The following is a 14631-nucleotide window of genomic DNA, read 5'->3' as shown; positions in this document are numbered from 1 at the left end:
CTTAGCTAGCCATCACAAGAACTAAAGCAGAATCGTAAAGTTAAAAATAAATACAAATCAGAACACATCACATGGTAACCTCTTCTACCTACCTGCAGGTAAGTCCAGCTCCACACCGACCCAGGTTCCGTCTGCGAAATCCGTAGGTCCCACGTAGCGCACAGTGCCACTTTTATTAGTTCCTACAGTCACAAACTCCCCCTCCTTCAGCCAGTCAGGCACCTCTGTGGCAGTGTCTCCTTCGTCTGAGTCAGAGAGAATCTCCAGAGGAAGAGAGAGATCAGCACTAAGACCACTGTTCCTGGCCTGGCTCTCATCCTCATTTACGATAGGATGGAAGGACTTCAGATCGGACGTCTTTACTTTCTGGATCTTGAATGGGTTGGCTGCCGAGCTACTGGGAGGTTTGACAACTAGTGCTGGAAGAAGGGCTGGAAGAAGGGCTGGGACAGGGGCTTTGGGTGGGACAGGAGCAGGAGTTACAGCAGTGATTGGAGCTGAAGCAAGGGTTGGGGCTGGGGCTTGAGCTGGGGCTAGGGTTGGAGCTAGGGTTGGAGCTGGAGCCAGGGTTGGAGCTAGGGTTGGGGCCAGGGTTGGAACTAGGGTTGGAGCTAGGGTTGGGGTTGGAGCCAGGGTTGGAGCTAGGGTTGGAGCCAGGGTTGGAGCCAGGGTTGGAGCCAGGGTTGGAGCCAGGGTTGGAGCCAGGGTTGGAGCTAGGGTTGGAGCCAGGGTTGGAGCCAGGGTTGGAGCTTCGGCTGGCTGGCTAGGTGCAAGCTCGACAACCAGAGGCTTTACAGGGGTAAGTGCAGGTTCAGGCTGGTCTGCCGGTGCTAGGTTGTATGTTGGTGCTAGTTGGTCTGCTGGTACTAGCTGATCTAGAGGTGCTAGCTGGTCTAGAGGTGCTGACTCAGCTGTTTCCTCACTCTGTACCCGAGGTGACTTTGGCTCCACTGGTGGTTCTTCTAACTGGACTGGGTCTTTTATGTGGACTGGTGGTTCTGACTGGTCTAATACTACAGACAGTTTTTCTGTTAACTTGTCTGGTGAAGACTGTGTCAGTTGTTCTTGTACAGACTTGACTGGCTGTACTGGTGGTTTAGACTCATTAGATACTACAGACTGTTCTTGTGTAGACAGTGTCAGTGACTCTGGTTGGATTGATCCTTCACACGGTAGTAGTCTGTAGTAGTCTTGTGTAAACTTGTGTGTCAGTGACTCTGGTGGAGTCATATCTTCAGGTTCTCCTGAGGATTCTGATATGAGAAGAGGTTCTGCGGAGGTTCCATGTGGTTCCGATGGGAGAGAAGATTCTGCTCGGACTGTATCAATACCAGTCCCGTCTGCCTGGGGAGTACTAGTACCAGTCCTCTGTTTCTCTGAAACCTCCAGGTCAGTAGCAGTGGCCTGAGGTATCTGAGAAGCATCCCTCTCTTCCTCCTGGCCGGCCATGTTAGACTCCCGATGAAGACACCGACCGATGTCGGACTCGAACGACCTGTGCATCACCTCAAAGCCATCTGGATTGAGATTGGCTGACAGAGCGAGGTCCCCACAAATCAGGTAAGCCTCTGACAGGGTTGCCGTGGAGATGCTAGTGGACATGTAGCCGCTGGATGCCTCGCTGACCGGACTGGGGACGAGGTCTTCCATCTCAGGGATGAGGGGAGGGATGATAGCCGGGGGGAGGGGCATGATTTTCGCAGCCTCTGATTGGCACTTTGGGGGGATGATTTCCCCAATGGGAACCTGTGGAATTAACCAAACAGACAAGTAATGAATTGTGACGAGCATATTACCATGCTTCTCAATACTTACTAGGGACAGACGATCAAGTAACTTACCAAGTGACTCAGTTTTGTATCCATGTCCTCTTCAACACTTGCTGACTGCACTACGATGCGAGGTAGGCTCTGAGGGAGGGGCTAAAGATGAGAACATATGTTAAAAGTTTGATCAGAGATGTTTCACAGAGTATATGACAGATAAAATCAATCATAGATTACAGAAAACAGGCTCAAGCTCTCTTCCAGCCTCTGATCTAGGGACAGTATCCAGATTCCAGCCTCTGATCTAGGGACAGTATCCAGCCTCTGATCTAGGGACAGATTCCAGCCTCTGCTCTAGGGACAGATTCCAGCCTCTGCTCTAGGGACAGATTCCAGCCTCTGCTCTAGGGACAGATTCCAGCCTCTGCTCTAGGGACAGATTCCAGCCTCTGCTCTAGGGACAGATTCCAGCCTCTGCTCTAGGGACAGATTCCAGCCTCTGCTCTAGGGACAGATTCCAGCCTCTGCTCTAGGGACAGATTCCAGCCTCTGCTCTAGGGACAGATTCCAGCCTCTGCTCTAGGGACAGATTCCAGCCTCTGCTCTAGGGACAGATTCCAGCCTCTGCTCTAGGGACAGATTCCAGCCTCTGCTCTAGGGACAGATTCCAGCCTCTGCTCTAGGGACAGATTCCAGCCTCTGCTCTAGGGACAGATTCCAGCCTCTGCTCTAGGGACAGATTCCAGCCTCTGCTCTAGGGACAGATTCCAGCCTCTGCTCTAGGGACAGATTCCAGCCTCTGCTCTAGGGACAGATTCCAGCCTCTGCTCTAGGGACAGATTCCAGCCTCTGCTCTAGGGACAGATTCCAGCCTCTGCTCTAGGGACAGATTCCAGCCTCTGCTCTAGGGACAGATTCCAGCCTCTGCTCTAGGGACAGATTCCAGCCTCTGCTCTAGGGACAGATTCCAGCCTCTGATCTAGGGACAGATTCCAGCCTCTGATCTAGGGACAGATTCCAGCCTCTGATCTAGGGACAGATTCCAGCCTCTGATCTAGGGACAGATTCCAGCCTCTGATCTAGGGACAGATTCCAGCCTCTGATCTAGGGACAGATTCCAGCCTCTGATCTAGGGACAGATTCCAGCCTCTGATCTAGGGACAGATTCCAGCCTCTGATCTAGGGACAGATTCCAGCCTCTGATCTAGGGACAGATTCCAGCCTCTGATCTAGGGACAGATTCCAGCCTCTGATCTAGGGACAGATTCCAGCCTCTGATCTAGGGACAGATTCCAGCCTCTGATCTAGGGACAGATTCCAGCCTCTGATCTAGGGACAGATTCCAGCCTCTGATCTAGGGACAGATTCCAGCCTCTGATCTAGGGACAGATTCCAGCCTCTGATCTAGGGACAGATTCCAGCCTCTGATCTAGGGACAGATTCCAGCCTCTGATCTAGGGACAGATTCCAGCCTCTGATCTAGGGACAGATTCCAGCCTCTGATCTAGGGACAGATTCCAGCCTCTGATCTAGGGACATATTCCAGCCTCTGATCTAGGGACAGATTCCAGCCTCTGATCTAGGGACAGATTCCAGCCTCTGATCTAGGGACAGATTCCAGCCTCTGATCTAGGGACAGATTCCAGCCTCTGATCTAGGGACAGATTCCAGCCTCTGATCTAGGGACAGATTCCAGCCTCTGATCTAGGGACAGATTCCAGCCTCTGATCTAGGGACAGATTCCAGCCTCCGATCTAGGGACAGATTCCAGCCTCCGATCTAGGGACAGATTCCAGCCTCCGATCTAGGGACAGATTCCAGCCTCCGATCTAGGGACAGATTCCAGCCTCTGATCTAGGGACAGATTCCAGCCTCTGATCTAGGGACAGATTCCAGCCTCTGATCTAGGGACAGTATCCAGATTCCAGCCTCTGATCTAGGGACAGATTCCAGATTCCAGCCTCTGATCTAGGGACAGTATCCAGATTCCAGCCTCTGATCTAGGGACAGATTCCAGCCTCTGATCTAGGGACAGTATCCAGATTCCAGCCTCTGATCTAGGGACAGTATCCAGATTCCTGTCCCTTTTCTATTAAGCGTTGGACTAGTAACCGAAAGGTTTGGCATGATCGAATCCCCGATTCTGCCGTTCTGCCCCCTGAACAAGGCAGTTAACCCACTGTTCGAAGGCCGTCGTTGAGAATAAGAATTTGTTCTTAACTGAGTTGCCTCGTTAAATAAAAGGTTAAAAAACATATATATATTTAAAAAAAAATGTTTTTACACAGCTAAACATTCCAAAACCCTGTCTCCTCAGATAAGGGGAAGTGGAGGACAGCCACAGACATGGGTTCAGGTGAGAAACGACACAAAGCAGATCAGCTGCAACAGCACAATCAGAGTTCTAGTGGAATTCTGGAATCACAGTCAGAAATGAGAGGTGATTGTTTTCTGATGTTTTTCTTGGAAGATGCTATTTTCAGCAGACAGGAGAAGAACCTACTGAGGTCATAGTCAGCAGGTCAAAACAGAACTACCCTGTCATCCTCTGGCTCAGCCAATAACACCTGGAACACAACCACTGTCATATACATCTCTCCTGTCCACTCCACCACTCCTTCACACTGCTGGAGAATATTCCCCATACAGAGACTATCAGAGGTACTGTAAATTATACCCTAGTATAAGAATATTTTGAAGTTAAATACACAACGCAGAGTACTAATGGTCAATAGGGAAAATAGTTCAACCGCTGTTTAGAATGTGTGAAATGTCAGTCCTGAACTCAGAGCTACGTGTGCTACGTTTTCATTGGTCTGTACATTGAGTCTGGAGCAGGATACTTGTTATTTGGCCATTGGCCCAGTTGTACTGCAAGGATTTCTGATTGGTCAACCCCAGGCTAGGGTGAGGGGGGGGGGGGGGGGCTTATAAATGGCATCCTGTTTCTTTGTTCTGTGGAGAGAAAAAAACTGAGGACAGTGAAGACTGAACATCTACTTCCCAGCATAATATCTATGATTTGTCCAAATAAATCTATTTTTCTCCCCCTGATTTGCTTTGGGGTTTGTGTTATTGAAGAATAACATAAACTGCTAACACTAGTGTAACAGATGGCCAATTCACATAGAGCAGGTTACTACATGTGTGAGATAATGTGAATGTTGGTTATACACTGCTCAAAAAAATAAAGGGAACACTAAAATAACACATCCTAGATCTGAATGAATGAAATATTCTTATTAAATACTTTTTTCTTTACATAGTTGAATGTGCAGACAACAAAATCACACAAAAATTATCAATGGAAATCAAATTTATCAACCCATGGAGGTCTGGATTTGGAGTCACACTCAAAATTAAAGTGGAAAACCACACTACAGGCTGATCCAACTTTGATATAATGTCCTTAAAACAAGTCAAAATGAGGCTCAGTAGTGTGTGTGGCCTCCACGTGCCTGTATGACCTCCCTACAACGCCTGGGTATGCTCCTGATGAGGTGGCGGATGGTCTCCTGAGGGATCTCCTCCCAGACCTGGACTAAAGCATCTGCCAACTCCTGGACAGTCTGTGGTGCAACATGGCGTTGGTGGATGGAGCGAGACATGATGTCCCAGATGTGCTCAATTGGATTCAGGTCTGGGGAACGGGCGGGCCAGTGCATAGCATCAATGCCTTCCTCTTGCAGGAACTGCTGACACACTCCAGCCACATGAGGTCTAGCATTTGTCTTGCATAAGGAGGAACCCAGGGCCAACCGCACCAGCATATGGTCTCACAAGGGGTCTGGGGATCTCATCTCGGTACCTAATGGCAGTCAGGCTACCTATGGCGAGCACATGGAGGGCTGTGCGGCCCCCCAAAGAAATGCCACCCCACACCATGACTGACCCACCGCCAAACCGGTCATGCTGGCAAATAAGGGTCTGGTCTATGAACTGACCAGAGATCAGTAGTGTTATTAGTTTAGTACTTTACCTGCTGTGGGACATGGGTCAGGTCTCTCTTCTCCTCCCTGGTTGGGAACAGGGACTTTAGCAGTTTCGGGACAGGAGGAACCAGAGCCTTGACTGGGGAGAAATAAGAGGTAGCACGAGCATACCGTGAGATACCTGGAGAGGGTAAGCAGAGGAAAGAGGAGGAGGAGAGGAAGAAGAGGAGGAGAAGAGGGTACTAGAAGGGAGGACGAGGAGGAAGGGGGTACGGGAGGAAGTGGGTATGGGGAGGAAGGAGGAGGAAGAGGAGGAGGAGAGGAAGAAGAGGAGGAGAGGAAGAAGAGGAGGAGAGGAAGAAGAGGAGGAGAGGAAGAAGAGGAGGAGAAGAGGGTACTAGAAGGGAGGACGAGGAGGAAGGGGGTACGGGAGGAAGTGGGTATGGGGAGGAAGGAGGAGGAAGAGGAGGAGGAGAGGAAGAAGAGGAGGAGAGGAAGAAGAGGAGGAGAGGAAGAAGAGGAGGAGGAGAGGAAGAAGAGGAGGAGGAGAGGGTACTAGAAGGGAGGACGAGGAGGAACGGGGTACGGGGAGAGAGGAGGACGACGAGGAGGAAGGAGGAGGACGAGGAGGAAGAGGAAGAAGTGGAATAAGAGGAAGAAAATTAAAAGGAGAAAGGAAAAATGAAGAAATAAATTAGTGAGGAAAAATAAAGAAACAGAGGACAGGTTCTGATAGATTAACCAACAGAAGAAACCGAAGAAACAGAGGACAGGTTCTGATAGATTAACCAACAGAAGAGCAGCACTAGTGACAGTTCTAAACGAGGAAAAGGTTAGCGATAGCGATCATTAGCCCTGACGTAACAAGAGGCCTTGTTTGTTGTTCTCACTAGTCTCAGGGTGGATGTTCTGGGCCAGAGGCAGAGCGGAGCTAGGCAGGGTGCGTCTGGAGTTGGACGGTGGAGAGAACACTGACAGATCCTGGTTACTCTCTGACCAGCTCTGAGGAGACGAGAAGCAGACATTATCTACATTTATTTTTAGATATTTTTTACTGTATTGTTGTAACAAAAAAAAAATAGTAATTGTTCAAACTGCTTATCTTATGTTGCAATTCTGCTTCATAGTCAAATGAAACTATAGGTGAAACTAGGGGCTGAAACTATAGGTGAAACTAGGGGCTGAAACTATAGATGAAACTAGGGGCTGTGTGCATGGGGACGTCTATATGCGTTTCAAACTGAAAATATAGCTGCGAGCAGCATTGAACGGGGTTCACGGAATGACAAAAAGGACACAAGATCAGTTGGATAACAAAACAAGTACTATAATGTAGGAACTATTTCACATTGTTCGTCTGCATAATATAATCCTAACATTAGTTTGCATGAGACAAAGTTCACTTGATCAAGAGCTATTGCTCTAGTATCCTATGGTGCCACTCTGGTCAATGACCTCTATAGCGCCACCAACTGATCTGGGGTCAATGACCTCTATAGCGCCACCAACTGATCTGGGGTCAATGACCTCTATAGCGCCACCATCTGGTCTGGGGGTCAATGACCTCTATAGCGCCACCATCTGGTCTGGGGGTCAATGACCTCTATAGCGCCACCATCTGGTCTGGGGTCAATAACCTCTATAGCGCCACCATCTGGTCTGGGGGGTCAATGACCTCTATAGCGCCACCATCTGGTCTGGGGGTCAATGACCTCTATAGCGCCACCAACTGATCTGGGGTTAATGACCTCTATAGCGCCACCATCTGGTCTGGGGTCAATAACCTCTATAGCGCCACCAACTGATCTGGGGTCAATGACCTCTATAGCACCACCATCTGGTCTGAGGTCAATGACCTCTACAGCGCCACCATCTGGTCTGGGGGTCAATGACCTCTATAGCGCCACCATCTGGTCTGGGGGTCAATGACCTCTATAGCGCCACCATCTGGTCTGGGGGTCAATGACCTCTATAGCGCCACCATCTGGTCTGGGGTCAATAACCTCTATAGCGCCACCATCTGGTCTGGGGGTCAATGACCTCTATAGCGCCACCAACTGATCTGGGGTTAATGACCTCTATAGCGCCACCATCTGGTCTGAGGTCAATAACCTCTATAGCGCCACCAACTGATCTGGGGTCAATGACCTCTATAGCACCACCATCTGGTCTGAGGTCAATGACCTCTACAGCGCCACCATCTGGTCTGGGGGTCAATGACCTCTATAGCGCCACCATCTGGTCTGGGGGTCAATGACCTCTATAGCGCCACCATCTGGTCTGGGGGTCAATGACCTCTATAGCGCCACCATCTGGTCTGGGGTCAATAACCTCTATAGCGCCACCATCTGGTCTGGGGGTCAATGACCTCTATAGCGCCACCAACTGATCTGGGGTTAATGACCTCTATAGCGCCACCATCTGGTCTGAGGTCAATAACCTCTATAGCGCCACCAACTGATCTGGGGTCAATGACCTCTATAGCACCACCAACTGGTCTGGGGGTCAATGACCTCTACAGCACCACCATCTGGTCTGGGGTCAATGACCTCTATAGCGCCAGCCAACTGGTCTGGGGGTCAATGACCTCTATAGCGCCACCATCTGGTCTGGGGTCAATGACCTCTATAGCGCCACCAACTGGTCTGGGGGTCAATGATCTCTACAGCGCCACCAACTGGTCTGGGGGTCAATGACCTCTACAGCACCACCAACTGGTCTGGTGCAGCCATCTAAGGATGCAGTGACTTTATATTCACACAGCTGAATGCATCAGTGTTAATTTCTCAAACTCTTTAGGGACTATTGTGATGAGCAGGGGTGAAAGTCAATTGAATTTCTTCCCAATACAGGACCTCATGTGTGCATCCGAAAAATGTATGGGCGGTACAGGGCCGTTCTGCCGCCTTAGGCGATATAAAATTGCCCCCCCCCCCCCTCCTAGAACAGCAGCCCAATTCAGTTTGTATAATAGGCCGAATCAGTGACATTATTTTAGACCAAAGTTATTCATGGCCTCTAGTTTCTGTGTGTCAAATTAGGAAAAATAAGTTACCAATCTATGCTTGAGTTATTTGACCATGTCAAGAAAAATAATTAAAAACTAGAGTATAACTATAGCTTTGCTGTGAACCCCTAATAAAAACACATTTATCAAAGTAAGTCATTGAGAACAATAAGGAAGTTGGTTAAAGTCTCACCTTGTTGTTATCTAGCCTGTGATTGGAGGACAGATCCTGTCTGCTCCAGGATCCTGACAGCTAAAATAAGGGGGTTGAAACCAGGGTGAGATCAGCATGGAACATGTTACTAGGACAGGTTGTTGTAGGTGTTACTGGTTAACTAACTAACTAATGACTCAATTGTTCAATCAGTTACAGGCAGGATGTTATGGGTTTGAGTAATCAGTGAAGTATAGGGAGACCATGTGATGTAGATTCTTACCCGGTTCACGTTAGGAGAGCTGAGAGCACGACTTGGAGACTTGGCCTTGACCGACAACTTCTCCTTTACTGCTACTTCCTGCACAGACACAGAGACACAAAGACACAGACACACAGACACACAAAAACAGACACACAAAGACACAGACAGACAGACAAACAAAGACAAACACACAAAGACACAGACACAGACAGACACAGAGACACAAAAACACAGACAGACACACAAAGACACAGACACACAAAGACAGACACACAAATACACAGACACACAGAGACACAGACACAGAGACACAAAAACACAGACACAGACAGACACAGACAGACACAGAGACACAAAAACACAGACAGACACACAAAGACACAGAGTTTATGTTACGTAAGAGTTGAGTATATGTACTATTGCGTGTGTGTGTGTGTGTGTGTGTGTGTGTGTGTGTGTGTGTGTGTGTGTGTGTGTGTGTGTGTGTGTACCTGTCGTAGTCGGTCCAGGGTGAGTATATTCTCCACAGCCAGGACACTGCGCAGGTACTTCTCTATGGCCGCCTCACTGTCCGCTGAATGGACATCCTGAACATCTACACTGGCTGCTAGTCTGGCCAGCATCTCTCTGTCCTCTGGACCCTGGACATGCTGGAGGAGGAGAGGAGACTTATAGATCAGTGTTGGCCTTTTGGAAGAGAGATCCGCAAGTTATGGTCCTTCATGTGTCAGGGACCTGCAAACCACAGTCTTTCTTTTTAGGAGGACCACTTCCAGTAAAACTAGCACTTAAGAAATCACTGTCAGCTAACTAGCAGAGGGACAGGTCAGCTAACTAGCAGAGGGACTGGTCAGCTAACTAGCAGAGGGACTGGTCAGCTAACTAGCAGAGGGACTGGTCAGCTAACTAGCAGAGGGACTGGTCAGCTAACTAGCAGAGGGACTGGCCAGCTAACTAGCAGAGGGACTGGCCAGCTAACTAGCAGAGGGACTGGCCAGCTAACTAGCAGAGGGACTGGTCAGCTAACTAGCAGTGGGACTGGTCAGCTAACTAGCAGTGGGACTGGTCAGCTAACTAGCAGTGGGACTGGTCAGCTAACTAGCAGTGGGACTGGTCAGCTAACTAGCAGTGGGACTGGTCAGCTAACTAGCAGAGGGACTGGTCAGCTAACTAGCAGAGGGACTGGTCAGCTAACTAGCAGTGGGACTGGTCAGCTAACTAGCAGTGGGACTGGTCAGCTAACTAGCAGAGGGACTGGTCAGCTAACTAGCAGAGGGACTGGTCAGCTAACTAGCAGTGGGACAGGTCAGCTAACTAGCAGAGGGACAGGTCAGCTAACTAGCAGAGGGACAGGTCAGCTAACTAGCAGAGGGACTGGTCAGCTAACTAGCAGAGGGACTGGTCAGCTAACTAGCAGAGGGACTGGTCAGCTAACTAGCAGAGGGACTGGTCAGCTAACTAGCAGAGGGACTGGTCAGCTAACTAGCAGAGGGACTGGTCAGCTAACTAGCAGAGGGACTGGTCAGCTAACTAGCAGTGGGACTGGTCAGCTAACTAGCAGAGGGACTGGTCGGCTAACTAGCAGAGGGACTGGTCGGCTAACTAGCAGAGGGACAGGTCGGCTAACTAGCAGAGGGACAGGTCGGCTAACTAGCAGAGGGACAGGTCGGCTAACTAGCAGAGGGACAGGTCGGCTAACTAGCAGAGGGACAGGTCGGCTAACTAGCAGAGGGACAGGTCGGCTAACTAGCAGAGGGACAGGTCGGCTAACTAGCAGAGGGACTGGTCGGCTAACTAGCAGAGGGACTGGTCGGCTAACTAGCAGAGGGACAGGTCAGCTAACTAGCAGAGACACTGGTCAGCTAACTAGCAGAGGGACTGGGCAGCTAACTAGCAGAGGGACTGGGCAGCTAACTAGCAGAGGGACTGGGCAGCTAACTAGCAGAGGGACCGGTCAGCTAACTAGCAGAGGGACCGGTCAGCTAACTAGCAGAGGGACCGGTCAGCTAACTAGCAGAGGGACCGGTCAGCTAACTAGCAGAGGGACCGGTCAGCTAACTAGCAGAGAGACTGGCCAGCTAACTAGCAGAGGGACTGGTCAGCAACATCCCACAGACCGGCACTGGTTCACGGACCGGAAGTTGCAAACCACTGCCATAGATAATGCATACAGAGCTTGGCAAAATGAGATAGAATAGTTTATGGGTGCCATGTTGGCAACGCTAGTTCCTCTCTCACCCCGGGGATGTTGGAGACGATCTCGAAGGTGACTCCACAACCAGGGATGGTGCTGCGATGAGACATCCTCTTCAACAGACTCTGACCCCAACCCTGATATATAACCATGACATTAACATCCAACTGTAGCCAATGTCATTACATCATACAAAACAATTGCTATAGGCTGGATACTAATAATTATACCCAGAAATTAATAAAGATTTTTTTTTTTTTAAACGAATGCTAAAAACATGTACAGCTGTATTATACAGGAGGAGCAACTTACTGAGCAGGTTTCTGACCTGTAGTCCGGTGTGTGTGTGTGTGTGTGTGTGTGTGTGTGTGTGTGTGTGTGTGTGTGTGTGTGTGTGTGTGTGTGTGTGTGTGTGTGTGTGTGTGTGTGTGTGTGTGTGTGTGTGTGTGTCTCTCCCTCCTACCTGTTGTCCGGCTAGGTTGACACAGATGCGTTTTCGGAGGACCAGGTGCATGTTAGCAGGGTGAGAGAGCTGAACTACGACCCTGACGATCAGGTACACCTTGAGGTCAGCTGACACACTGCGACTCAGCTGGGGACAGTTATGTACCGTCGAGTCCCACGACGCCTCTGCACCAACCTGGGAGGTAAGAGAAGGGGTATTAAACTGTGTACTTGGTGTAAGGGAAATGTTCATGTTTGCGCTATTCTTTTAACTAATTTCTATATTCTATTCATGTGCTGTTCTATAAACCAAATTCTGTGTTCTTGCAAGTGGCTGACTGTACACGTCACACCTATCAGTAGCTGCAATTTGGCAGTACGCCCAGACGTTGTTTTGAGAACGAATGACCGTGTTTAGAGGACAAACGAGAGATCTCAGTTTCAAGGTTTCAGCTTAGAAAGAAGAAAGAGGTCTCAGTCCGTCACACGTCATGAGCCAGTCTCGGTCCGTCACACGTCATGAGCCAGTCTCGGTCCGTCACACGTCATGAGCCAGTCTCGGTCCGTCACACGTCATGAGCCAGTCTCGGTCCGTCACACGTCATGAGCCAGTCTCGGTCCGTCACACGTCATGAGCCAGTCTCGGTCCGTCACACGTCATGAGCCAGTCTCGGTCCGTCACACGTCATGAGCCAGTCTCGGTCCGTCACACGTCATGAGCCAGTCTCGGTCCGTCACACGTCATGAGCCAGTCTCGGTCCGTCACACGTCATGAGCCAGTCTCGGTCCGTCACACGTCATGAGCCAGTCTCGGTCCGTCACACGTCATGAGCCAGTCTCGGTCCGTCACACGTCATGAGCCAGTCTCGGTCCGTCACACGTCATGAGCCAGTCTCGGTCCGTCACACGTCATGAGCCAGTCTCGGTCCGTCACACGTCATGAGCCAGTCTCGGTCCGTCACACGTCATGAGCCAGTCTCGGTCCGTCACACGTCATGAGCCAGTCTCGGTCCGTCACACGTCATGAGCCAGTCTCGGTCCGTCACACGTCATGAGCCAGTCTCGGTCCGTCACACGTCATGAGCCAGTCTCGGTCCGTCACACGTCATGAGCCAGTCTCGGTCCGTCACACGTCATGAGCCAGTCTCGGTCCGTCACACGTCATGAGCCAGTCTCGGTCCGTCACACGTCATGAGCCAGTCTCGGTCCGTCACACGTCATGAGCCAGTCTCGGTCCGTCACACGTCATGAGCCAGTCTCGGTCCGTCACACGTCATGAGCCAGTCTCGGTCCGTCACACGTCATGAGCCAGTCTCGGTCCGTCACACGTCATGAGCCAGTCTCGGTCCGTCACACGTCATGAGCCAGTCTCGGTCCGTCACATGTCATGAACCAGTCTCGGTCCGTCACATGAATTAAACAAAGCGGTAATGATTAATTCATTATACTAAATCATGCAAATATAACTTGGCTGTGTATAACTGTATGTACAAGTTTTAGAACACCTACTCATTCAAGGGTTTTTCTTTATTTTTTTTTACTATTTTCTACATTGTAGAATAATAGTGGAGACATCAAAACTATGAAATAACACATATGGAATCATGTAGTAACCAAAAAAGTGTTAAACAAATCTAAATATATTTTATATTTGAGATTCTTGAAAGTAGCCACCCTTTGCCTTGATGACAGCTTTGCACACTCTTGGCATTCTCTAAACCAACTTCACCTGGAATGCTTTTCCAACAGTCTTGAAGGAGTTCCCAAACATGCACTTTGATGGCTGCTTTCCTTCACTCTGCGGTCCGACTCATCCCAAACCATCTGATGCAGCACTCTATCACTCTACTTCTTGGTAAAACGACCCTTACACAGCCTGGAGGTGTGTTGGGTCATTGTCCTGTTGAAAAATAAATTATAGTCCCACTAAGCTCAAAGCGTATTGCTGCAGAATGCTGTGGTAGCCACGCTGGTTAAGTGTGGCTTGAATTCTAAATAAATCAGACAGTGTCACCAGCAAAGCACCATAACACTTCCTCCTCCATGCTTCACAGTGGGAAATACACATGCGGAGATCATCCACTCTGCGTCTCACAAAGACACGGCGGTTGGAACCAAAAATCTCCAATTTTCCATCGGTCTAATGTCCATTGCTCGTATTTCTTGGCCCAAGGAAGTTTCTTCTTATTTGTGTCCTTTAGTAGTGGTTTCTTTGCAGCAATTCCAACATGAAGGCTTGATTCACTCAGTCTCCTCTGAACAGTTGATGTTGAGATGTATCGGTTACTTGAACTCTGTGATAGCATTTATTTGGGCTGCAATTTCTGAGGCTGGTAGCTCTAATGAACTTATCTTCTGCAGCAGAGGTAACTCTGGGTCTTTCATTCCTGTGGCGGTCCTCATGAGAGCCAGCTTCATCATAGCGCTTGATGGTTTTTGAAACTGCACTTGAAGAAACTTCTTGACATTTTCTGGATTGACTGACCTTCATGTCTTAAAGTAATGATGGACTGTCGTTTCTCTTTGCTTATTTGAGCTGATCCTGCCATAATATGGACTTGGTCTTTTACCAAATAGGGCTATCTTCTGTATACCACCTCTACCTTGTCACAACACAACTGATTGGCTCAAACGCATTAAGAAGGAAAGAAATTCCGCAAATGTACTTTTAACAAGACACGCCTGTTAATTGAAATGCATTCCAGGTGACTACCTCATGAAGCTGGTTGAGAGAATGCCAATTGTGTGCAAAGCTGTCATCGAGGCAAAGGGCGGCAATTTGAAGAATCTCAAATATAAAATATATTTTGATTTGTTTAAACACGTTTTTTTGGTTACTACATGATTCCATATGTGTTATTTAGTAGTT

At 49.1% G+C, this 14631-nt stretch overlaps 1 protein-coding gene across 1 annotated transcript in view; it reads right to left on the bottom strand.

Moving 5' to 3' along the window:
* LOC129825550 (kinesin-like protein KIF13B) overlaps positions 1–14631 on the bottom strand; it is a 76802-nt gene that overhangs the window by 2022 nt on the left and 60149 nt on the right. Inside the window, exons 32-40 of the mRNA XM_055885721.1 lie at positions 11782–11958; positions 11363–11455; positions 9616–9774; positions 9143–9220; positions 8899–8958; positions 6589–6700; positions 5746–5837; positions 1842–1922; positions 93–1746 (exon numbers count right to left, since the gene is read on the bottom strand). Of these exons, the coding sequence (XP_055741696.1) occupies positions 93–1746; positions 1842–1922; positions 5746–5837; positions 6589–6700; positions 8899–8958; positions 9143–9220; positions 9616–9774; positions 11363–11455; positions 11782–11958 (2506 nt within the window). The remainder of the gene's footprint in view (positions 1–92; positions 1747–1841; positions 1923–5745; positions 5838–6588; positions 6701–8898; positions 8959–9142; positions 9221–9615; positions 9775–11362; positions 11456–11781; positions 11959–14631) is intronic.

The sequence above is a fragment of the Salvelinus fontinalis genome, chromosome 27 (assembly GCF_029448725.1).
Source record: "Salvelinus fontinalis isolate EN_2023a chromosome 27, ASM2944872v1, whole genome shotgun sequence".
Classification (NCBI taxonomy): domain Eukaryota; kingdom Metazoa; phylum Chordata; class Actinopteri; order Salmoniformes; family Salmonidae; genus Salvelinus; species Salvelinus fontinalis.
Note: the sequence above shows the minus strand (reverse complement) of the source record. Positions and strands in the feature narration are given on the sequence as shown.